Source organism: Ahaetulla prasina, chromosome 6, assembly GCF_028640845.1.
Source record: "Ahaetulla prasina isolate Xishuangbanna chromosome 6, ASM2864084v1, whole genome shotgun sequence".
Lineage (NCBI taxonomy): Eukaryota > Metazoa > Chordata > Lepidosauria > Squamata > Colubridae > Ahaetulla > Ahaetulla prasina.
Window position 1 is genome coordinate 20,512,602 of NC_080544.1, and position 25,856 is coordinate 20,538,457.

Below are 25,856 nucleotides of genomic sequence, written 5' to 3' on the forward strand. Positions count from 1 at the left end.
CCTTCCTTATCCAAGATGTGCTGAATATAAGCAACTAATTTCCTTTTCCAAATGAAAAAGCTGTTGAAGAATATTCTTCGCTTAAGGCATAATTTGATTAAGGCACAATCAGCCCTGCAGGTTCTACTTGCTAGTCTTTTTTCTACCCTACTTACGATATTGTCTTATCAGGGACAAACACTATTCTTGCCTTAAACATAATCCAGATACATATATCTGAATATAACAAAGTTCTAGCCAGAAACTTGTGGCAATCTACTTGATATTTTTTCAGTGTAATAATGAATAATTGAATCTCTCCAGACTGATAATGAAGGACTAAGGAACATAATTACTATAATGCCTAAGTTACTTAAGTGGTTATTTAATTATTATGACGCTACATTCATACTGGCTTGCTAATGAGAACATCTTGAGGTGCAATGGAAGTTACCCTATAAAAATGTGCTACAGTTTTTTTTAATTTTTTTAATTTTTAATTTTATTTATTTGTCACAACAGTATATATAAGCATAAGCATGAAAATAACTATACGATATGTAAGCATATATATATATAAGCATAAATATGTAATAACTATACAAAATTGGATACAATCAAAGGGAACAATTAGGATAGGAACGGTAGGCACATTGGTGCTCTTATGCACGCCCCTTACAGACCTCTTAGGAATGGGGTGAGGTAAATAGTAGATAGTTTTTGGTTAAAGCTTTGGGGATTTTGGGAAGAGATCACAGAGTCTGGTAGTGCATTCCAGGCATTAACAACTCTTACTGAAGTCATATTTTCTGCAATCAAGATTGGAGCAGTTCACATTAAGCTTAAATCTTTTGTGTGCTCATGTATTGTTGTGATTGAAACTGAAGTAGTCTTCAACAGGAAGGACATTGTAACAGATGATTCTATGAGTTAAACTCAGGTCATGTCGAAGGCGGCGGAGTTCTAAATTTTCTAAACCCAGGATTTCAAGTCTGGTGGCATAAGGTATTTTGTTGTAATCAGAGGAGTGGAGACGTCTGGCAAGACTTAATCTTGACAAATCAGTGCTAACTTCTGATAACTAACACACTTATTTCAAAAGTATTTATAAATCAGTGACATAACTATTTGTTCTAGATTTGAATCTATCCAACTACTGTCTTAGGCTAACCTTTCCCAGGGTTGTCAAACTGGTGGCCCATGGGCTGGATGTGTCACGCACAAGCCACGCAGACTCCATCTCCGAGAAGGGAAAAAAGACATGAAACTGCCACGAGTTTGACATCTGTGCCTTAAGAGTTCCCCTCTTAAGATTTGTTGAAAATAGGGGTATGTGTTCATTAGCATCTGAAGAGAAAGGTAAAAAATGGAAGAAAACACCTTATTGATTTCAAACCTTCTTGTGGACGCTGCTACATGTACCCTCTAGTTATCTGGCATTTATTCCCCAGGATGTCATGTAAAAATCAGTGTGTCTCAACCTTGGCAAATTAAAGATGTGTGGACTTCAACTCTCAGAACTTTGGGAGTTGAAGTCCACACTTTAAAGTTGCTAAGATTGAGATGCATTGACATAAATGTTTAGCCAGACTTCCAGATGCTTTGAATTATTAGGGCCTGCAGAGTGAAATTCTGCGCCTTTGTAGTCACCGCCTTTGTACCCATGTCAGAGTTCATTCCTGCTTCTTTACTCTAATTTAGAATTCTTAGTGAATACATATCCATTTTTCAGAATAAATGAGTCAGCAGCAGTGGTGAAATCTGAACCGGTTTACTACTGGTTCGCTGGCTGTGCATGCACGCTGTTCGCCTGTGTCGCAGTGCGCACCCACACCAAATGCGAGGTGCACATGCACGTGTGCAGTGCATGCCAAAAGGAGGCATGGGGGTAAGTAGAACAGCATGGGGGGGGCGCCCACAATCTTTTTTTTTACTTTTAAAAGCATTTTTTTACAACCTAGTCCGCCGAATAGGTTGTAAAAAAATGCTTTTAAAAGTAAAAAAAAAAGCCTCTGACAATCGCGGGGCTCAGCTGTGATTGTCAGAGTCTCTTTTTTTACTTTTAAAAGCATTTTTTAAAAGAAGCGGTAAGCGGGCGACCGGGTGATTGGGTGGGCATGGGGTGGGGGGGGAGGGATTTTTGCTACTGGTTCTCTGAACCACCCACCGCCATCGCTACCGGATCGGGTGATCTGGTCCGAACTGGGAGCATTTCACCCCTGGTCAGCAGTGATTTATTGTTAACCTTACAATATGCCATATGCCAATAATAGTATAGTAAAATTGTAGCAAACTACAGTGGTATCTCAGTACTCATTGTTAATTGGTTCCAGGAGGCGTAATTAGTACCAAAAATTATAAATATCAAACAATTCTACTCCCCAAGGGGGTAGTAAGTCACAAGGCAGCCAATACCAACAAGTTTTAGCTTGTGTATTGAGTACCAAACAAATGAGTACCAGAAAAAAATTCATATTAAAATGTGTCAAGTATCAAATTTAATGAGTTTCAAAGCAATTAAATACCAAGGTACCACTGTGCATTAAAAGTCCATAAGATGATTTTTTAAAAAATGTACAATAATATATACAGTATCTCTATAGACTCTCTGAAACAATTCTATTGTTGAAAGCTTCAGGAAAGCCAATAACATAGTTGGATGATCTAATGGTTAAGGCACCATGCTCAACCTTAGCCCAGGGGTGAAATGCTTCCGCTTCGGACCGGATCGCCTGATCCGGTAGCGATGGTGGCGGGTGGTTCAGAGAATGGAGAACTCATGTCCCCCCAATCGCCCGATCACCCACTTGCCGCTTCTTTTAAAAAATGCTTTTAAAAGGTAAAAAAAAAGGGCTCTAATGATCACAGCTGAGCCGCACGATCGTCAGAGCCTTTTTTTTTTTTTTTACTTTTAAAAGCATTTCGGCCGAATAGGTTGTAAAAAAAATGCTTTTAAAAATAAAAAAAAAGGTTGCGCGCCACAGCTGATCACCCCCGCCATGCTACTTACCCCATGTCTCCTTTTGGCGTACACTGCACGCGCGCACCTCACATTTGGTGCGTGGTGTGCACTGTGCATGTGCAGCCAGTGAACCAATAGTAAACCGGTTCAGATTTCACCACTGCCTTAGCCATTGTTAAGATTTAACTTCAGGTGTGCTGGCTGGTGAATTCTGGGAGTTGAACTCTTAAAATGGCTAAGGTTGAAAAACACTGTTCTAAATTATTAAAATCTATGTTTTGTAGTTTAAGATACTATGCAACACTGGGCCAACTGTTTCTTTTATGAAGAATACTAGAGTGTACCAAATGTCCATTATACAGATCATTCAAATATGCCTTAGGATTTCTGTTTCCATATCTACAGACCCCTCACATCCTGGACTTAAACTGTTTCAACTTCTACCCTCAAAAAGACGCTATAGGGCACTGCATACCAAAACAACTAGACACAAGGACAGTTTTTTCCCCGAATGCCATCACTCTTTCTCGATGAACGTATCTTTTCTTTTATGTACACTGAGCCCATATGCACCAAGACCCAATTCCTTGTGGGTCTAATCACACTTGGCCAATAAAAAAAATCTATTCTATTCTCTGCTTAACAACTAATTCCCACAACACTGTCAAATAATTTACTAAGACTGTATTACTATACTTCTTCTCTTCCTTACTAGCATCTATCTCTTCCTACTTATAACCATGTTGCTTGTAGCTTTCCATTTATATTGTTTTTACTTGTTTCCCAGTATGATTTGATAGCTTTATTAGTAACCTTGACTATCACTAAGTGTTGTAACTTTTTATTCTCGATGAATGTATTTTATTCTCCTTATGTACACTAAGCTCATATACACTTAGGACAAATTCCTTGCGTGTCCAATCACACTTGGCCAATAAAGAATTCAATTCTATGCTATGCTATGCTATGCTATGCTATGCTATGCTATGCTATGCTATGCTATACCTATACTATACCTATACCATACTCATACTAATATTAATACTAATACTAATACTATACTAATTACTCTTCTCTTCTCTTCACTTCACTTCACAGGCAGAAATCCAAGCTCAGGTGGGTTGCAAGTCTTGAGGGCTGAAACGCATTACACACCCTGGACACACATCCCCGATTCTGTCACAAGGGAGGCTCTTTTGACTTTTCAGCGGACAAAATCCTCCGCTTAGTCCACGTTGGAATAATTACTATCCTAATACTATACTATACTATACTAATCCTAATCCTATACTATCCTAATACTATACTATCCTAATACTAATACTATACTATACTAATTACTCTTCACTTCACTTCACTTCACAGGCAGAAATCCAAGCTCACCTGGGTTGCAAGTCTTGAGGGCTGAAATGCATTACACACCCTGGACACCCACCCCCCTGATTCTGTCACAAGAGAGGCTCTTTTGACTTTTCAGCGGATGAAATCCTCCGCTTAGTCCACGTTGGAATAATCACTATACTAATACTATACTATATATACTAATCCTAATCCTATACTATCCTAATCCTATACTATCCTAATCCTAATCCTAACACTAATACTAATACTATACTAATTACTCTTCACTTCACTTCACAGGCAGAAATCCAAGCTCAGGTGGGTTGCAAGTCTTGAGGACTGACAAACATTACACCCACCTCCCGACACACATCCCCGATTCTGTCACAAGGGAGGCTCTCCGGACTTTTCAGTGACGAAATCCTCCGCTTAGTCCACGTCGGAATAATCCCGCCTTGGGGCTTGTCCACCCCAGTCCACCCCACCCAGGACTTGGCGAAGGAAGCAATCCCGCTCCGCAAATTGGGCGATCCAGCTCGCGTTTTTCCTTGCGCTCCAGGGCTCCGGCCGGCCGGAGAGAGAGAGAGAGAGAGAGCTCGGCTCAGCTCAGCGCAGAGGCGCGCGCGGAGTCGCCTCCCCTCCCAGCGGGTCTGGCCGGGGAAGTTGCGAACTCTGCGGGGGAAAGAGAGAAAGCGAGCACGTTTTCTTCGCCCCCTTTGCTCCGGGTTCGGGGGTGGGTGGGTGGGTTTTCTCTTTACCTGGGAGGGCTTTTTTTTTTTTCCTCCCCCCCTCCCCTCCCCTCCCCTCCCGTCCTGCCCGCAAGAAATACAAGCCGCCCGGACGAGCCATGGACGGTCCCTTGCTTTGCTGCGGCGGCGGATTGCAAAGCCATGCCTCGTAGCCGCTTCCCCAAAACGCAGCAAAAGTGGTACGTTTCAGCGGATCGAGCCCCGGGGGCGGGGGCGGGGGGGGGGAGCCGATCCTGCGGGGGGGGAGGAGGAGGAGGAGGGGTGCCGAAGTCCCTTTGCGCACGTGAAACTTTTTAGCGAGTTGTTTTTTTGGGGGGGGGGCTTAAAAGAGACCCTTTCTCTCTCTCCCCCCTTAAAAAACAAAACAAAACACCGGATCGCCTTTTCTTGCAACTGAGAAGGCACTTTAAAAAAAAAAAAAAAGTTGGCCCCTTAAACTTCCCCACGTTGCCCAAACACTTTTTCGGCCGAGGATCGGAAAGGCCCGTGGATGGATCGTGGGGAACGTTGTTGTCGTGGCTTGGGGGTGGGGGGAAACGACGCCCCGATGTAAAATATTCGTGGTGGTTTGTTTGTTTTTTTAATAATAAAAAAAAAGGCATCCAAGAAGCTGCTACATTTGCCTTTAAAAGGGACCGAAGCCAACCTTTTTTTTAGAGAGGGAAAAAACAACCCGCCGGGCAGGCAGGCAAAAAAGTTGTTTTAAATCTCCCGACGAAAAAAGAGAGGGAACGATTTAAAAGGACGGCTCTGGTTTGGTTGTGGTTTTTTTCCTCCAATTTCTTTTTTTTTTCTTTTAAATTTTTTTGTATTGTTTTAAGGTGATGCACAATCTGACAAACATAACACATATAAATATTGCCTATCTCTACATTTCTGAAACGGCGTCTTCTGAACTTTGCTTTTAAAGAGAAATAAAGTGGGGGCGGGGCGGGGAGGGAAGGAAGGGTGTGGGGTTTTTTTTAAATTTTTTGATTGAAATAAAAAAAAATCGCTTCGCTGTGTGTGTGTTTAAAGAGGCAGAGCATGAAATAAGGTGTGGGGTGTGTGTGTTTTCACTGTCCCCCCCTCCCCCCATTGTGGCTGATCTCTTGGATGGCCAAGAAGTAAAAATGGCATTTAACTTGTTGACTGGCTATTATTCAGCCCGAGAGACCTGACTCTCTTTTGGGCTACTTAAATCCTGGAGAAACGCCCCCCTCCAATCTCCCTCCAGGGAGCCATCTGCTTGAAAATGAGAATCGAGGCCTGGATTGGTCTTCTCACCCCCACCCACCCACCCCCCTCCCCAATTGCTGATAACTTGCTTTCTGGAGGAAGAAGTCTCTCTCTCTCTCTCTCTCTCTCTCTCTCTCTCTCTCTCTCTCTCAGAATTGTACCTCAGGAATTCTACCTTATGATTCTGGACAAATGTATCTTTTCTTTTATGTACACTGAGAGTATATGCACCAAGACAAATTCCTTGTGTGTCCAGTCACACTTGGCCAATAAAAAATCTCTTCTCTTCTCTTCTCTTCTCTTCTCTTCTCTTCTCCCTCTCTCTCTTAGAATTGTACCTTAGAATTCTTGATGAACATATCTTTTCTTTTATGCACACTAAGAGCATATGCACCAAGACAATTCCTTGTATGTCCAATCAAACTTGGCCAATAAAAAATTCTTCTCTTCTCTTCTCTTCTCTCTCTTAGAATTGTACCTTAGAATTCTTGATGAACGTATCTTTTCTTTTATGTACACCAAGACAAATTCCTTGTGTGTCCAATCAAACTTGGCCAATAAAAAATACTCTTTTCTTCTCTTCTCTTTCTTAGAATTGTACCTTAGGGTTCTTGATGAACATATCTTTTCTTTTATGCACATTGAGAGCATATGCACCAATTCCTTGTGTGTCCAATCACACTTGGCCAATAAATTCTCTTCTCTTCTCTCTCACTTTCTCTCTCTCTTAGAATTGTACCTTAGAATTCTTGATGAACATATCTTTTCTTGTATGCACACTGAGAGCATATACACCAATTCCTTGTGTGTCCAATCACACTTGGCCAATAAAAAGTTCTCTTTTCTCTCTCTCTCTCTCTCTCTTCCCCCTCCTCCTCTCTCTCTTTGCGGTTGCTCAACCTTGGGGCTCATTCTAGGCAGCAGTTTGGAAGTTGAGTCACAGGCAACTGGACTCCTTTTGCTTTTTTGAAACGTCTCGCTGCTGCTTTTTCTCCTCCTCCTCCTCCTCCAAGTAGCTTCTTCAGTCTGAACCAGTTGGTTAGGAGAAGATCCCGCTTGCTGAGACTGAAGGAGCTACTTCAATGCTTCAATCCAAGCCCCCTCCCCCAAATAAATAAATAAAAAGAAGCCCAGTTGCCATGACTCAACTTCCAGTCAACTCGACTTGGATGATAGAAGAATCTTCATCGGCATTCTAGGCAGCGGTTTGGAACAGGCAGGCAGCCTTGCCTCCCTCGAGACCTGCCCCACCCCATCCCTTTGGCCCTTGTTCCTTCTCTGCCCCTTGCAGACCATGTGGCCGAGTCTGCAAGGTTTTACTGTAGTTCTGCTTCCTTAAACCTCCTGCAAAGGGTAGAAAGTGAGTGGAGAACTTTCTCGGGCTGTTTCTTGAGTCTCTGAACATGGGGACAAACAGCTTCCCACGCACTGATTTGGGAGGATCGGTTGGGAAGAATCCAGCAGAAATACAACTCTGCATGGCAAGGTGATGCGTGGGTGCCATCCTGATTTCTCCAGCAGCAGTGTTGGGGGACAGCTACTTCAAAGTCCAAAAGTTTGGGCTTTTGAGACCAACGAAGTGGGGGGGAGGGCGGTCTCGACTTTTCAAACGTGCATTTCTTGCTGTGACGCACAAGCGTTTCGTTAATCGCGACAGTTATTCTACCACAACTGCATCTTCATCAGCCAGCAAAGATCCCCAAGAGGAGTGACGTACGTACGTATCCTCGAGCACTCAAGCAAATGTGCAAAGGAACAAGCCGTTGGTCACAGTTCTCTCTAGCATATGGCTCCCTCTTGCGCGTTAGACAGTTTCAAGAAAAAATTGCCTCCTTTTAACATTAAGGGTTAAAATGTGCATACCGGCATCTCTGCATGCAATGTGCCGCTGTTGGCTGGATTACATGAGGGATGTCCAATCCGGAATAACTTGTAATTTAGTAACGCCATAAATATTTTGAATGCTTCTGACCTGCAGCTGCTTGAACTGTTGAAATGGGTCATCTGGCTGCATGGCCAATAGCATTTCTGGAGATTATCCTTCAGGCTGCCTATTTGAATAAAGTGGGCAATTTGAAAGGTCTCCCTCTTTTTTTAACAGTGGGCACAGTTAGTGCCAGTATTGGTGGGGGGTGGTGGTAATGTGACTGGGTGGGTGTGGCCAACTTTTACTTTTAAAAGGATTTTTTCTACAACCTCTTAGCCTGTGATGATCAGGCAACTCAGCTGGGATCGCCAGAGTAAAAAAAAGCTTTGAAAGGGTTCTGACGATACCAGCTGAGTTGCCTGATCGCCAGAACCTTTTAAAAGCATTCTTCGGCCAAAGAGGTTATAGAAAAAATGCTTTCAAGGGGTTCTGACAATCCCAGCTGAGCTGTGCGATTATCAGAGGCTTTTTTTTTTACTTTTAAAAGCATTTTCTCAGCCAAAGAAAAAATGCTTTTAAAAATAAAATAAAAAAAAAACCTCTGATGATTGCACGGCTCAGCTGGAGTGGGGGTGGGCAGGGATTTTTGCTACCAGTTCTCCGAACCACCCACCGCCATCGCTACTGGATCGGGTGATCCGGTCCAAACTGGGAACATTTCACCCCTGGTTGAGGGGTAGATTGTTTCAGTACAAGTATTCCTCAACGTACAGCAATTTGTTTAGAGACTGTTTGGAATTACAACAGGACTGAAAAAAGTGACGACTAGTTTTCATACTTGTGACTGTTGCAGCATCCCCATAGTCACATGATCGAAATTCGCCCACTTGACATCTGGCATGTATTTATGAAGGTTCCGTTGTCCCCAGGGTCATGTGATAAACATTGGTAAATTTCCCAGCCGGCTTCCGACCAGTAAAGTCAATGAGGGAAAGCCAGATTTGGTTAAACAATTACATGATTCACTTAACAACAGTGATTTGCTTAACAACTGTGGCCAAAAAGGTAGTTAAAATGGGACAAAACTCAACAACTGCCTTGCTTAGCAATAAAATTTTTTGGGCTCAATTGTGCTTGTAAGTCCAGGACTACCTGTAACATACATTTGTCAAAGAATCTGCCAGTCATTTCTAAGAATAGGTAAAGGTAAAGGTTCCCCTCGCGCATACGTGCTAGTCGTTGCCGACTCTAGGGGGCGGTGCTCATCTCAGTTTCAAAGCCAAAGAGCCAGTGCTGTCCGAAGACGTCTCCGTGGTCATGTGGCCAGCATGACTCAACGCCAAAGGCGGACGGAACGCTGTTACCTTCCCACCAAAGGTGGTCCCTATTTTTTCTACTTGCATTTTTACGTGCTTTCGAAACTGCTAGGTTGGCAGAAGCTGGGACAAGTAATGAGAGCTCACCCCGTTACACGGCAGCACTAGGGATTCGAACTGCTCAGCTGCCGACCTTTTGATAGACAAGCTCAACATCCTAGCTCCCGAGTCACCGCGTCCCTTTCTAAGAATGCTGAGGTGAGCAATTGCCAAACCGTAAAAGCAAACAAAAGGTAGCATCAGCATGACTTAAAATACCATTTAGAGCAGGGGTCCCCAACCTTTCGGACCTCAGGGACCACTAAATTCATAATTTTAAATCCCGTGGACCACTAATATGATCTGCTTAATGATTGGCTGGGTGGGTGTGGCTAGGTGGTCATGTGACTGGGTGGGCATGACCAACTTGCTTTCACTCACATCGAGGGGCACCTCACCCTCACCAGCCTCTACTCACCCCTCCCCGCCTACCCACTCCTCCCCTGCCTGCCCGGGCTCCTTAGGGCCCCAACAGGAAGCAGTTATTGGAGCTAAGCAGCCACCATGAGAAAACAGCTGGCTCAGTTCAAATAGGATCTGACCGAGAAGGAGGCTCAGCAGAAGGACCTCACTGAGGACTAGGAGCATAGGCTTTCCAAGCAGAGAGAAGACCTGCAGGAGGGCAAGGCCGTGCCTGGAGGCTCAGCGGGCTGAGGTGGTCAGCCAGGCCATGATGCAATCCCACTAGAACAAGGCCCTCCGGCTCTTCGCCACCAGCAGCACTTCCCTCCAGCTTTCGCCAAAAGTCCCACGCCAGGAGGCTGAAGCAGACCCCAACCCACTTAAAAAGATGCTGAAGGGGGAGACTCTCTGCAGCAACACAAGTGTTCATTGCATGTATCTAGTCCAGGGGCCATAGTTTGAGGACCCCTGATTTAGTGCAATATAAAAAAATGCAAATAATTTTTCTGGGTATCACCAAAATTTTCTCGTGGACCACCAGTTGATGACCGCTGATTTAGAGACTTTCTCTTCCTTTAAGAATCAGCAGCAAGTTGTAGCTGAGACACCCATGCCTTTATGAAAATGCCATTGTGTTGCGTGTTTCCACTTATTTACTGGCAACAGGCAACTCGTCTCAGAATCTTTACAGAATATATGCCTGCTTGTAGATTTTTATTGTACAGTTGTGCTGCCTTGTGCATGGAACGTTAGAACAAATCCAGATAAAGTCATCTTCTGGTTAGAAATATCTCTTTCCGCCAAAAGCATTAATAAGCAAAAGAGCAATATTCAGTGATTTTTCACAAAAGACTGAAGCCCTTCGGAAGCAACATGAGGGTTGAAGCAACATTTGTCACATTTCCCAGAAAAGAATGGTTTTAATAGAAGATTAAAAGAGGTGCAGTAGTGGCCAAAGTTGTGGAAACCTTTTAGGAAAAGTGTATTTTCAAAAATACCACTTTTTTTGAGCCGTACCATAAAATTATATATCAGTGGAAAGATAATTTAATCAAGAACTTTTATGAAGGATTTGCTATTAGAATAGCAGTTACAGTATAAAGTAAAGTGAAACACATAGAAAAAAACAAGATATACAAAAATTACCACTACAGAAGAAATGAGATATACAAAAATTATCACCACATCAGTTAATACTTAGTTGGGTAACCTTTAGCATGAATTACGGCCTTGCAACGTTTTCCCATGAAGTCTTTCAGTTCTCCAGCTGTTATAATGTGAATGCTAAGATTGAATGATAGCTTCTATTAACTGGGTTTTGTTGCTGGGTCACTTCTGACTAACAAGTTTCTTTAGTCGGCTCCATAGATTTTCAATTGGGTTAAGGTCTGGGCTATTCACAGGCCATTCCAACAGTGGAATATGATTATTTTGAAACTTAAAAAAAAAATTGGTGTTATTAGCCATCAAACCTCAAAAATACACTTTTCCCAAAAGGTTTCCACAATTTTGGCCACTACCGTAGCTCAGGGTTGAACTGTGAAGTTCTGGTGCCCTGTGAGCCTGTGGTTTGTTTGCAGTCATTCCACTATCTCAGTAGTGGGATGGGTGGGCTTTTTGCTCTCTGTTTATATACAGTAGGTTGCCCTGCCAGAATTCCCAGCCACGCTCAAGAGAGCACCAAGGATTCCTCAAAAATGGTTTTTTATTGGCTGTAGTCCAATCTATTAGGCTTCATGTAGACTTAAGTTTTCCAGCAGAGGTTAATGCCAATTTGAAACCCACACAGTACTTGTAGAGGCCTCATCAAGGTGTTGAAATTTATAAATAACTTGTCTTTGCTGGACTGAGCATGAAGGAAATCTTTCCAGACTTTATTTAAGCCTCAAGTCAAGTTGATTCTTGGTGGCCCCTTGAGTATGTGGATCAGGGGTGAAATGCTCCTGGTTTTTAAAGCTTTGCTGGCTGAGGAACTCTGGGAGTTGAAGTCCGCAAGTCTTAAAGTTGCCAAGGTTGGAGACCCCTGCTCTAGCAGATTGTGTGCTAGAGAGAAGTGCTAACACACTCTGCTAGAGAGAAGTTCCCTGAGGATGAGCTCCAGCATGAGCTGAAAGCTCAGAAGTCTAAACCGCTGGTTCCTGTAACTGACCCCAATTGGATCCTGCCACATTATCCTGGGATATGTATATTTGCCTTCATTTGTGAAATATGAAATTGTTGTATGCCAAATTAGGGGAGTTAAGGGAACACCCATCTGATAGGCACTGTGTTGACGAGGTAGCTTTCGTTGGATGTATTTATTTGGGAAATTTGTTTGCTGTCCATCTCGTATTCAATGACTAGAGGTAAACAGCAGAGCTAACTGACTCAAACACACAGTCTTTTGGTATTTTGGTGTTCTTGGTTAGAGCAGAGAGAGGCAAAGGATTCCCCTTGGCAGCTGCGCATCTGGGATGCAACCTGGCATTTTAAAAAAGGATCAAAATAATGATCTAGCAATATGATAGCTGCAAAGCAAAAGACCAGCAACTTTATTTGCAAGAATTCCTCAGAACCTTGCATTGACATGACAGGAAGTCTAAAATGGGGAGAGGGAGGGAAATACGATTGCACCCTATCCTTTATTGCTCAAAAAAAGAGAAAAGCGGGATTAAAAAGTATCCAAGGAGAACAATTTTGCAATATTTTGGCTTTAGGATTAATTGATGATTTGTGGTTGATTGTATTCATAATGGTGGCCATTTTGTGAGCAGGCAATGCTATCTCCATCAACCATTTTGTAAAGGTATCCAAGGTATGCTCTCAATACTTCCAGTTTTTTTTTTAACTGGCCATAAATTTGCTTACCCCTCTGCTGCTGAATATATTTTTTTTCCTCATTAGTACATTAGTTTGCACTCCTTCCCTTCAAAGCCACTGGGGGTTGTACCATCAAGAAAAACTTATCTCGATGAAGGGATTTCCAAAGTCAGGCACAGGGACATCTTTATCTGAAAGTCAGACGAGATGGCAACCAACCCAGTATTCTCTGCCCCAGTCAAGAGATCTGATCCACATGATTCATCGTCCTGGGCAAATGAATGAATTTCTGCTTGGCAAGTTCTTAAAATGGAGATAAGCAGAAACCTGATGACTGGGAAAGCTACAGTCCAAAAGTTTTGTCTTAGGGGTTTAAATGGTTCAGGCCAGTCCTGGTCACAACTGGCAAGGAAATGAACATTTTGAAGCCAAGGGTCACTAAACAGAGATGGATATTAACTAACAGATAGTAAGCACTGTGTATTGTCCTGGGCCCAGGAGGAGAACAGATGGGGAAAAGATAGAACCTTTCCTTTGGCAAAGAGCTACTTCTGGATATCCATTTCTGTAAGTTCTGCAGAACTTCTGCATTGCCCTCTTGGTATAATAGGGGAAAATAAATAGTGGGTATGCCATTAAGCGAAGCATGTGGTGTGTAGCTGTTGGGTGTAGAAGTTTATGGTGCTTCCTATTTCAAAACGTTTTGGGGCTTCCAATTTCTTATCTCTGAAACTTGCCAAGACTGCTTTGAAAGTCTTAAGAGAAAGGGGATGTCACAACTCTTCATGTTGTTTGCTTCACTATTCAGTGGTTGTCAGTTTAAAGTGGGGGAGGAAGCTTTTCATTTCCATTTATATTGGTGTTCAGTGGACTGGGTCAACTTTTTGTTTTGTTTGTTCTCCAGCAATACTTAAAATTTGGGGGAAATACAAGCCTTCAAAAAAATAAAGCATTATGTAAAAAGGTAAAGGTTCCCCTCACACATACGTGCTAGACGTTGCCGACTCTAGGGGGCGGTGCTCATCTCTGTTTCAAAGCCAAAGAGCCAGCGCTGCCTAACGACGTCTCCGTGGTCATGTGGCCGGCATGACTCAACGCCAAAGGCGCACGGAATGCTGTTACCTTCCCACCAAAGGTGGTCCCTGTTTTTTCTACTTGCATTTTTATGTGCTTTCGAAACTGCTAGGTTGGCAGAAGCTGGGACAAGTAACGGGAGCTCACCCCATTACACGGCAGCACTAGGGATTCAAACCGCCAAGCTGCCGACCTTTCGATCGACAAGCTCAACGTCCTAGCCCCTGAGCTACCGCGTCCTTAAAGCATTATATACAATAGTACAAAAAAATAAATAAACCACCACCTTCAGATGAAAGAAAATCAGCTTCCTCCAGACTTTGTTGCCAAAAAACATGTGCCAGTTTTAATACTATTCCATAGCATAGAGCTAAACATATTGAACTATAGAGCTAAACAAATTGAACTATGAACAGGATTGTCTTGCCCCATTCCCAGCCCCCCCATGCCTTAGGCAAGCTGCTAGCTGTATTACTTTTCCTCTTAGTTCTCAGTCTGTGCAACTTTTGATGCATCTTGCAAATTTGATGTTAAAACTACAAAGATTATAAAAAGTGACATGAATGTTCTAAAGCTTTTATGCGAAACCTGAAATTCTTCACAATACTTTTATTTTTCTTTCTTTCTATTTCAGCTCCGTACGACACAGAGAATGTCCTGACAAATGTGCAGGCTTCTCTTGACATGAAGAACATTTGCAAGACTCCATGAACTCTTTAATTCCAGTATCGCATCTGCAGTTTGATAGAAATGGCCCGGGATGCCAGGTCTTCACGATTAATTAAAAAAGAGGAGATAAGCAAAAAGAAACCAAGTCCTGTTAAAAAGAAATCTTGCCAAGGAATAAAAGATGCCAAGAAAGAGTCCTCAAAGAAGGAGTGTCCTACGAGCTGTAGAAAGTTAATAGAAGACCAGAACGATGGCAAGAAAAAATCCCAAAGACCTAAACCTCCATTAAGTTCGCCATGCCGATTTCTCCGGAGCAGTGTAACCAAAGCCTTTTCTGGAACATCTTGGATGAACCTGGAATTAACGGACAATGTTCTCTTCCACAACCAGCCGCCTTTGAGCTACGGTGGGTTCTCCATGACTCTCCGCAGGAAACCGTTTTCCCATCGGCTGTTTCAAGCATCGACAATCACAAAAGCTAAGAAGAGCGGCCCGAGAAAAAGACAGAAAGCCAGATCAGGAATTTCCTCTGCACTAGAAAGGAAAGAAGTTGAACAGACGACAAGAGCTTTTGCACGAGATTTAAACTTGAATAGTGAATTACCTTCTCCCAAAGGAGATAAGGCCCCATGTTCTCAGGAAGCAGGCTGGTCCTCTGTAGATGATAATCAAGCCAAAAAGAGCGGGATGATGTACCCCTCCAAAATTTCTGTTTCTAATAACAGTGTGACGGATACTTGCAATTCAGGAGTACTAGAAGAACACAGATGTGAAGAATTCGTTTCCCGTGAGCAGGCCCTGGAAGATTTGTTTACTAATACCTCACATGAAATTTTGTCTGAGCCTCTTCTCCACCAATTACACCTTGACTTTGACACTACTTTAAGGGTACGGGAAGATGAATTGGGGACATCCGTAGAACCGTATGCAAAGAGCAACCTGAATTTACCTCCTGTCGCCCCGGAACATTTCTGTTCGCATTCCTTTTCCATGTTGAGCCTTTCCTCAGAACAAGACCTGGCGTTGCATAAGAAAAATCCAGAGACTTCTCTGGAATCTCATTCCAAAACTGGACCCGATACAATGCTACGTCCCTGTGAATCCGAGGCAGCCATTTTGATTACCTCTGAACTTATCTCAAAATTGCATCTAGATGATCTGTCTGCGCCACTGGAAGCCCTGAACAAACCAGATGCTGACCCTCCTATTGCAGAAGAAAAGTATTTGCAGTGCGCCTCTGGATCGGAAGGTTGTTTAAAAGAACCAGATGTTGTAGGAGACCCCCCTATACCAGAGGACGTAGCGCTGGTGCCGACAAACCAAACCCTTGATTCTTCTCCCTGCTGTAGCTGTGAGCCACCAAATGAACAGTCAGTCTGCGAACAAATTTCTAGCATTTCTTTGAGTAATTTCACCTTGGATGACCTCGAACGGACTCTTGAACGGATTGCTGCAGAAACATTCACTTTAGAACCAGCCTCTGCACCCTTCCATCTGGAAAGAAACACCACTAGCCCGGTCAGCAGGGAAGGGTCGAACGAAAGTTTCCCACAATCCCCTAATGCAAGGTTGCCCTTGGGTGCAGGAGAAGGGAAAGAGCCAAGGACGGTGCCATCTAACAAGTCCATTTCAAGGCAGTCAGATCCCTCGTTACAGCTGGGAAGAGATGGAAAAACCACAAACGGTCCTCAGGATCCCAAGAAATGTGACCTCAACGCAGGGGTGGCATCCGAGCCTTTATCTTTTGAATCTCCAATTGGCGGGTGCCTCGCCTCTTTGCAACCTGTGGTGGAAAAGAAAAAAAGAAGGCGTTGCGGAGTTTGTGAACCTTGTCTGCGGAAAACTAACTGTGAAGAGTGTAGCTGCTGTAGGAAACGCAAAACCAGCCACCGGATATGTAAAAAGAGAAAATGTGAAGAACTGAAGAAGCCCCCATTGTCCATTCCATCTTCAAAGCAGCCTGCAGAGGTAAGCAAATTCGTTTCAATATTGCTTGCATTACTGGAATTTGATTTAAGTGTCTGAAATCTGCTTGCCCTTAATGAGAAATAATGGTTGGAGTTCCGAAGGTATGAGATAACACTGAAATCAAACCAGTTAAAGCAGAGGTGTCCAACCTTGGCCACTTTGGAGCAGTGGTGAAATCTGAACCGGCTTACTACCGGTTTGCTAGCTGCGCAGTGCGCACCAAACATGAGGGGTGCGTGCGCATGCACAGTGCGCACCAAAAGGAGGCTTGGGAAGGTAAGTAGAACCAGCTGCCAGGGAAGTGATCAGCTGTGGTGCACGATTGCGGAACCTTTTTAAAAACTTTTTTAAAGCATTTTTTATTACTGGTTCTGGCTAATAGGTAGTAAAAAAATGCTTTAAAGAAGTTTTTTACTTTTTAAAAGCATTTTTTTACTACCTATTCACCTGCCAAGGTAGTAAAAAAATGCCTAAAAAGTAAAAAAAAAAAAAAGTTCCAAAGATCAGCTGAACGACATGCGATCTTCAGAACTTTTTTTTTTTAACTTTTTAAAGAAATTTTAACTACTGGTTCTGGAGAACCAGTAGTAAAAAATGCTTAAAAAGTTTTTTTAAAAAAAAGTTCCGACGATTGTGTGTCGCTCAGTTCATCATTGGAACTTTTTTTTTTTTAACATTTATTACTACCGGTTCGGCGAATCAGTAGCATTTTTTGCTACCAGTTTGGGCGAACCAGCGCGAACCGGTAGCAGTTCACCCCTGCTTTTAAGGCATGTAGACTTCCAACTCCCAGAATTCCCCAGCCAGCACGTGGCCAAGGTTGGACGCCCCTGACCTAAAGTTTTGCGTGTGAATTCTGTTGCAGAGCAGGTAGTAAGTAGAATGCACTTCACATATTTTGAGCAATTAAGAACAGAAGTTTCAAAAGAGGTGGTGAATCCCTTGTTAGCAAATATCATTCAAAATTTATCTTGGTATTTAATTATGATTAATGTTTTGTAAGGAGATGGTTAACACTCCATTCTGTCCTAGAATAGAATAGAATGAATGAGCTGGAAGGGACCTTAGAGGTCTTCTAGTCCAGACCCCTGTTCAAGGAGGATGTCGTGTCCCACTCCTCCGCTGATGGCCGGGTCGGGGAAGTCCGTATCAAGCGTGCCTCTGCAGCTCTGCCAAAGTCCTATCAGGGTTCTCAAGGCAGGCAGGAGACCAGGAAGTGACTTCAGCAATCCAAGTTAGACTTTGCCTGACTCAGAGAATGCCAGAAAGCATATCCCTTATATAGGCCATGGGGTGTGGCTCCATGACTCAGCACTTATCCAGGCCTGCCCCTCCCTTCCTTTTGGTGATGTCGCCTCTCCATTCTCCGGAAGCGTGGGTCTATCCATTGCATCGTTTCGTCTCCAGCTGTTGGTAATCTCAGCTCGTGGCTGGCTTCAGGCACACATGCTATCGGAGGGAGGTTTGTTTGTTCGGCCTGTCCGGGCATGGTGCCAGGGCTGGGGGCTGGAGGCATGCCAGGACATTCTTCCGAACTATCAGCGTCTGGCAGGAGATAAGAGGGGCTCGGCTGCGGCAGGGGGAGCGAGCGAGACACAACAGAGGAGAACCTATACTATTTCAGATAAGTGACTGTCTAGTCCAGGGGTAGCCAACCTTTTTATACCTATTGCCCACTTTTGTATCTCTGTTAGTAGTAAAATTTTCTAACCGCCCACCGGTTCCACAGTAATGTGTCGTGTATCGTCGTCTGCGCATGCCTCTCACATATCGTGGATTGGGTTTGGGGGGTGGCGCCAGCTACCAGCTCTGCTTGTCTGTTACAGCTGGGTGGTATGGGGGGAGATGTGCGAGCTATTCTGGGACGAGGCTCTTTTGTTTGCGGTCGCACTATAGCGCTATTTAGTTTCACTTGCGTAACATGAACTAAACCTATGCGCAGGCAATACATAGTATATTTTCAGAAATTTAAATTGTCACAGGGAATTTTATGAAAACCTAATGAAAATATTTTTAAATAATGCTATGATTTTTTTTTAAAAAGTCAATTAAATTTTTTAAAAAGGAAAGTGCTTCAGTATTGTACAAAATCCCTACCGCCCACCATGAAAGCTGAAACGCCCACTAGTGGGCGGTAGGGACCAGGTTGACTACCACTGGTCTAGTCTCTTCTTAAATCATCTAGTGCTGGAGTGCCCATAATTTCTGGAGGCAAGCTGTTCCACTGGTTAATTGTCCTCACTGTTAGGAAGTTTCTCCGTAATTCCAGGTTGCTTCTCTTTCTGATCAGTTTCCAACCATTGTTTCTTGTCCTGCCCGCCGGTGCTTTGGAAAATAATCCTGTTCTATTCTAATAATTGAATGTTGCTGGTTGGTTTTATTTCAAGATGGTTAGTACGCTTCCAATAGGGAGTGCATTCAGAAAAACTTTCTGCCTTGATTTCGAAACTTTTCTGTTTCGTTTTACATTTTGTCTTACAAACCGTAGTCTTGTAGTTTTTTAGAGCAGGGCTCCATTATCAAGTCTGTAGCTCCAGAGTAAGCGGAAAGAATTGCTCTATTATGCTTCCTTTCACCCTTCCTTTCTACCCTTGTTGGAATTGCAGGTAGTCCTCAACTTACGACCACAATTGAGTACAAAATTTCTGTTGCTAAGCAAGGCAATTGTTGAGTTTTCTTCCATTTCATGACCTGCAAGTGAATCACTGCAATTGTAAGTTTGTAACAGGGGTGTTAAGTCAATCTGGCTTTCCTGTTGACTTCGCTTGTCAGAAGGTTGCAAAAGGTGATCAAGTGATCCCAAGACACTGCAACCGTCATAAATACATATAGATCAGGAGTGAAATGCTCCCGGTTTGGACCAGATCGCCTGATCCGGTAGCAATGGCGGCGGGTGGTTCGGAGAACTGGTAGCAAAAATCCCTGCCCCCCCCCCATGCCCAGCTGAGCTACGTGATCATCAGAGGGTTTTTTTTTTTAACTTTTAAAAGCATTTTTTATTCAGCCGAAAAAATGCTTTTAAAAATAAAAGAAAAAACCTCGGATGAGCGCGCAGCTCAGCTGGGATTGTCAGGAATTTAAAAGCATTTTTTTCTACAACCTCTTTGGCCAAAGAAAAAAATTTTTTGTAGAAAAAAATGCTTTTAAAAGTTAAAAAAAAAAAAAGGTTGGCGAGGCCCACCCAGTCACATTACCCCACCATCACCAAGCCACGCCCACAGAACCGGTAGTAACAAATGTTACATTTCACCACTGATACCCATACCAAGCGTCCAAATTTTGATCATCTGTCCACAGGGATCATGACGGTCATAAGTGTGAATAACAGTTATAAATCACTTTTTTTCAGTGCCTTTGTATCTTTGAACAGTTACTAAAACAACTATTTGTATGTATTTTTTCCCTCTCTTGCCTTAGTCTAAATTTTTTGTTATGCCCAGAAATGCACCCTTTCTACTGTATTGCTACAACTAATTCAAGGGTGGAAAATCTAGAGCTTTCCAGATGTTGCTGGACTACAGCTTCGGCTTACCACACCACTGGCTATGCACAGAACTAGATCAGCCCCAGCTGGAAAGGCAGATGTTTCCCACCTTTGAATATTAATTACTCTATGCTTGATTATTTCTGTTAATTAACAACCTGGTCCTCTGGCATCATAATAATTTAGTCACCAGAATTTTTTTTTTTTAAAAAGGTAAAATAATAAAATACCATATGATTGGTAACCAGAACAAATGCATTTATTTGGGGTTTTTATTGCATCTTCATTGCTTTTATAACTAGCTCAAAACAGTGAAATATATAAAAGACTACCGGTAATAATTCTGAAATGAGGAGAAAATATATGTAATTTCTCATCTTTTTTTTCTGAAATAGAGCAGTGTAATGTTGTGGTTTATCACAGTCAAAATAACTCTCTTCAAGCAGAGGGAATTAATCTACTTTGGGGCTGCTTTTAAGAGGAAATCAGATGTCATTCTGTGGCATTATTGCAAGGCTGGGACTTCTCAGAAATGTCAAGCAGAGATCCAGGCTGCTTCTGAGTTTAGCCAGAGGATGGAGCTATAAGCAAATTGGCCAAACCAGCAGGAAGCATTTAGCCCAGACAATAATGTTAGAAGGGAAGCTGGTTTTGGTTTCCTTTTCTAGTTTATTTTGCCTTTGCCAAACAGAACCTTGAATTTTTCTGTTCCCTGGGGGTCAATCTTGTATATCAAAAGAAGTTTTTGATATATTGCAAGTTCAAGACCCACCAGGCCCAAGGTTGACTCAGCCTTCCATCCTTTATAAGGTAGGTAAAATGAGGACCCAGATTGTTGGGGGCAATAAAAGTTGACTTTGTATATAATATACAAATGGATGAAGACTATTGCTTAACACAGTGTAAGCCGCCCTGAGTCTTCGGAGAAGGGCGGGATATAAATTCAAATTAAAAAAAATTTTTAAAAAAGTTTTACAGCAGATCTAGGAGCCTGAACGGCTGGGAGCATCCCTGAAACTTCGATTCGTTTAAATTCAATCTGAAGCGTTTTGGTGGAAAAAATATGCTTCTGTATTGATATTCCTCATCTCAGCTGAGGAAACTTATTTCTTCCTCCTTGCACTTGAATAGGCTATTTAGCGGACAGGGAAATGTAGACTTCTTCGATTTTGAGTTTCCTTCAGCATTGTATTGTAGATGCTATTTGTGTCTTGGGCGGTATTCAAGGAACGCTTGTTATAATGCAAGGCTAGAGTCTGTCAAATTGAATTCACTGTGATTGTACTGGTTGACGAAAGAAAATAATCGTTCCTGTAAAATGTGGATCGGCTCTAGGATCATTCATGAATGGGAGTGTAATGCCACTTTACATGGGTGCATTTGATGTTACGATAAACCAAAATTCCTTCCTTCCATCAAACAGTTTACATTGTCGCCCACATAACATATGACTGAAAGTGATGTACGCCTTAAAACAACATATTTGTTTACTTTAAATAACTGATATAACCATTCCTCTTAAATAAGTAACGCTCCAAAATAAAATAGGGGTAGCATCAGGATCATGTGAAGGGTAGTACTTTTTATACTACTTTGGTAAGAGCGCACCTGGAATATTATGTCCAGTTTTGGTCATGACGAAAGGAAAAAAAAGATGTTGAGACTCCCGAAAGAGTGCAGAGAAGAGCAGCAGAGATGATTAGGGGAAAACATACAATTAACAGTTGCATGAACTGGGTGTGTTTAGTCCCATGAGGGCGAACCTATGACACGCATGCCAGAGGTGGCATGCAGAGCCCTCTCTGCTGACACGCGCACCGTCGCCGAGGTCAAATCTCCGTGGCGTTTCTTTTGTGAGCTTGTTTCCCTGCAAACGACGAAACAGAAGCTCACAAAAGAAAAATATCTTACCTCTTGCCACGCTGCTGGCGTTGGGATGCCCTGCCTCCCGCCGGCCAGCTGGTCTTCAGGTCTCTGCTGCGTATGCGCCCATGTCTGTGCATGCGTGCATGTCCACGCATGAGCACGTACTTTTCAGTCTGGGCCTGTGCACGCGCGCAGTTTGGGCATTCGGTGGATAAAAGGTTCACCATCACTGTTCTATCCAGTATTTGGGATTCTCTTAACATAAAGATTTTAAAGCTCTACAACCTGGATGGCACGCAGAGCCCTCTCTGTGGGCATGCGCACTGTCGCCAGCTGGTTTTCGGGTTTCCAGTATGCGCATGCACACCAGCCAGCTAGTCTTCAGGTTTCCGGTGCTCCGGGGCGCGAGAAGACCAGTGTTGTGTCTTGCCCGCTCTCACCGCAGCCGGGGCCTTCTTATCTGCTTCTGAACGCCGAGGAATGTCCTAGTATGCCTCCCGGCCCCAGCCCTGGCTCCATGCCCAGGCTGAGGAGGAGAAAGCACCTCCCGGCCCCAGCCCTGGCTCCATGCCCAGGCAAACGGAGCAACTAGGCCCCTCCCCCTCCTCCACAGCATGTGAGCCTGAGGGAGGTCAATTACCAAGAGCTGCCGACTGGAGTGACCCTTGCTTCAGAAGAATTGATAGGTGGCGGCGTCAGAAGGAAGGGAGGGGCAGGCCTGGATAAGTGCTGAGTCATGGAGCCACACCTTATGGCCTATATAAAGGATCTGCTTTCTGGCATTCTCTGAGTCAGGCAAAGTCGAACATATCTTGCTGAAGTCACTTTCTGGTCTCCTGCCTGCCTTGAGGACTTTGCTAGGACTTTGGCAGAGCTGCAGAGGCACGCCTGATTCGGATTTCCCTGACCCGGCCGTCAGCGGAGGAGTGGGACACGACAACCAGCTGACCCAAATAGCAGCTGGCGATGGTATGCGTGCCCACAGAGCATAAGTGCACTGGCCAGCTGGTCTTTGGATTTCCAGTGCACACGCATGTGCATGTTCCGGTTTGGGCACTCGGGGCCAAAAAGATTTGCGATCACTGGTCTAGTCTAATGAAAAGAAGGACAAGAGGTGATTTCATAGCAGTCTTCCAGTATTTGAGAGGCTGCCGCCCAGAAGTTGAGGTTGACCTTTTCTCCAAAGTACCTGAGGGCGTGACAAGAAGTAACAGATGGCAACTTATCAAAGAGAGATCCAACCTAGAACTAAGGAGAAATTTCCTGACAGTGAGAACAATTAATCAGTGAATGGCTTGTCTCCAAAGTTGTAGATGTTCCATCATCGGAGGCTTTTAAGGAGAGACTAGACAGCCACTTGTCCGGAATGGTAGAGTCTCCTGCTTTGAGCAGCGGTTTGACAAGAAGACCTTCAAGGTTGTTTCCAACTCTTACATAGTTACTGTTAAAATATCATAAACTATAATAAGACATAAAGACAATTTCACCAGAGCGAATTCAACAAACAGTCAATCTGGATACCATGTTTTCCCAAAAATAAGACCCTGTCTTACATTGTTTTTGAACCCCGAAATAAGCACTTGGCCTTATTTTTAGGGAGATCTTATTGTTTTGGGGCACATGGAACAAGACGGGGCTCCTCTTGCCGTCTTACTTGATTTCCAGCTCTGCCTCCCTAACCCTAGCCAGAGGAAATGGTGGGGACCGGCTGCATTTAAATATTTTCGGGGGGTACTTATTTTCGGGGGAGGTCTTAATTTCGGGGAAACATGGTAGATTTACAAGACTCCAGACCTTATGCTGTAGCTCATGCACGTGCTGTAGCTGCTACCTCCTGTTATATTTTCTTACATAAGATTATAATTTCAATAATTCTTCCTGATTGGGATTGCAAAGCACAGAGTTTTTTTAAACACAATATATCTTTGAAGGACATCAGGGGTCACTCCAAAAGGTACCAATTTGACCAGGCAAACGATAAAAAAATACGGTCAGTGTTCAAACCATACTGTGAAAGAGATTTGAGTCCAAACAGAAATGAGAGGGAGAGAAAGGGAGAGAAAAATGAGAAAATGATGGAGGGAGAGAATGAGAGGAAAAAGAAACAAATGAGAGAGAGAAGGAGAGAAAATGAGAAAATGATGGAGGAGAGAATGAGAGGAAAAGAGAAAACAGAAATGAGAGGAGAGAAGGAGAGAAAAGAGGGAAACAAATGAGAGAGAGAAGGGGGAGAGAAAAAGAATGAAAGAGAGGGAGGGAGAGGAAAAAGAGAAAAACAGAAATGAGAGGAAGTGGGGGAGAGAGAGAGAGACCCATTTTCCACAGAAGACACCAGGAGCCACCAAACCTGGTTGGGCGTGGCCAGGGTTTTTTTTCATGTGACTGGGTGGGAGTGCCGTTGAGTTGGCCACGTCCACCCAGGTTTTGTGGAGCCCAGTGTTTTCTTTTCTGTGGGAAATGGGTCCAAATGGCTTTTCGAGTATTTAAGGTTGCAGACTCCTGAGCTAGAACAAGCTATACTTGAAAGACATATTGTGTTATAAGCCAAGACAATGTTCTGGTTTCTCAGGTAACCTACAGGAGTATGTGATTTAGGAGCTAAATTAGGGGACTGGACAGAGAAAAAATACCAAAGGGAAAACATTTATTAAGATTAAAACTGCAAGAAAAGGAGAAAATAGCTTTACTTCAGTCCATACCTCCTGAGGCACTTGTTGTGCTGTAGATGCTTCCAAAATCATATTGCCCACTTTTGATGATGCCAGATTATGGTATGATATGATTTTCTGCAAAGTTTTGGTGGAAAATGAAAGAAAATAAGTGTGCTATTCCTTTGACAGATTTAACACCCCTAACAAGCATGAAATGATCCCTTCTCCACATAGGAGTGGGAAGGAACTATGCATTGCATCCTTGTAACAATATCTTTAAAACAGTGCGATGAACCCGATGGTGCTAATCTACTTTTGCCATATTTCTTGATTCTCTGAAAACTCCCCAAACTAGGATAGGGGCACAATAAATCGTCTTCCCTTCTTATTGTTTTCATTATTATAGAGTTTTATTTTGCTTTTCTATACCCTTCACCTTTTGTGTATATTATCCACCAACTTTTTGTAACCCATTATCAGTAATCTATCCCAGGGGTACTAGTCAACCTTTTTATACCTACCGCCCACTTTTGTATCTCTGTTAGTAGTAAAATTTTCTAGCCACCCACCCTTTCCAATGTGCTGTGTATCGTCGTGCCTCTCGCGCATTGTGGATTGGGTTTGGGGGGGCACCCGCTACCAGTTCTGCTTGTCTGTTACAGCTGGGTGGTGTGGGGGGAGATGGGCGAGCTATTCTGGGATGAGGGTCTTTTGTTTGCGGTTGCATTATAGCACCATTTAGTTTCATTTATGTAACGTGAACTAAACTTATGCACGGGTGATACAAATAGTATATTTTCAGAAATTTAAATTGTTCACGGGGCATTTTATGACAACCTAATGAAAATGTTTTTAAATCTATGGAATTTTTTTTTAAAAAGTCAATTAAATTAAAAAAAAGGAAAGTGCTTCAGTATCGGACAAAATCCCACCGCCCACCATGAAAGTTGGAATGCCCACTAGTGAGCGGTAGGGACCAGGTTGACTACCACTGATCTATCCCATGAGATGCCGTAACACTCTATGTTTTGGTGAACCGATGATCTCCAACTGATTTAAAATTATCCACAGGGATTAACGATCCCATATGGAAGGACATTAACCACATAAAAGCATATACACGCAGCCAGATACTGGTCTCTGTAATGTTAGTTGCCTCGAAGTGAAGGATTATATTTCGGCACACTTCACACTACTTGAAAAATAATGCCTAAAATTTTAGTATTCTCAAGAGAGGGATACAACAGCTATATTTGTATTTATTTATTGAATTTATACTGCTGCCTATTTGCCCATGGCGACTCAAGGCGGCTTACAGAATATAAGCACATGTAAAACAATAAAAACTAACAAAAAGAATCATATAGTACAATATAACAAAGTCACTCCCACCCACTTTGCCCCGGCAATAA

General features: G+C 43.1%; 1 protein-coding gene across 2 annotated transcripts in view; it reads left to right on the forward strand.

The window, feature by feature from the left end:
* Positions 1–5,088: 5,088 nt before the first annotated feature.
* TET1 (tet methylcytosine dioxygenase 1) overlaps positions 5,089–25,856 on the forward strand; it is a 110,491-nt gene continuing 89,723 nt past the window's right edge. For both annotated transcript variants that reach the window (XM_058187740.1, XM_058187741.1), the window contains exons 1-2: positions 5,089–5,210; positions 14,441–16,443. In XM_058187740.1, the coding sequence (XP_058043723.1) occupies positions 14,557–16,443 (1,887 nt within the window). In that variant the 5' untranslated portion in view covers positions 5,089–5,210; positions 14,441–14,556. The remainder of the gene's footprint in view (positions 5,211–14,440; positions 16,444–25,856) is intronic.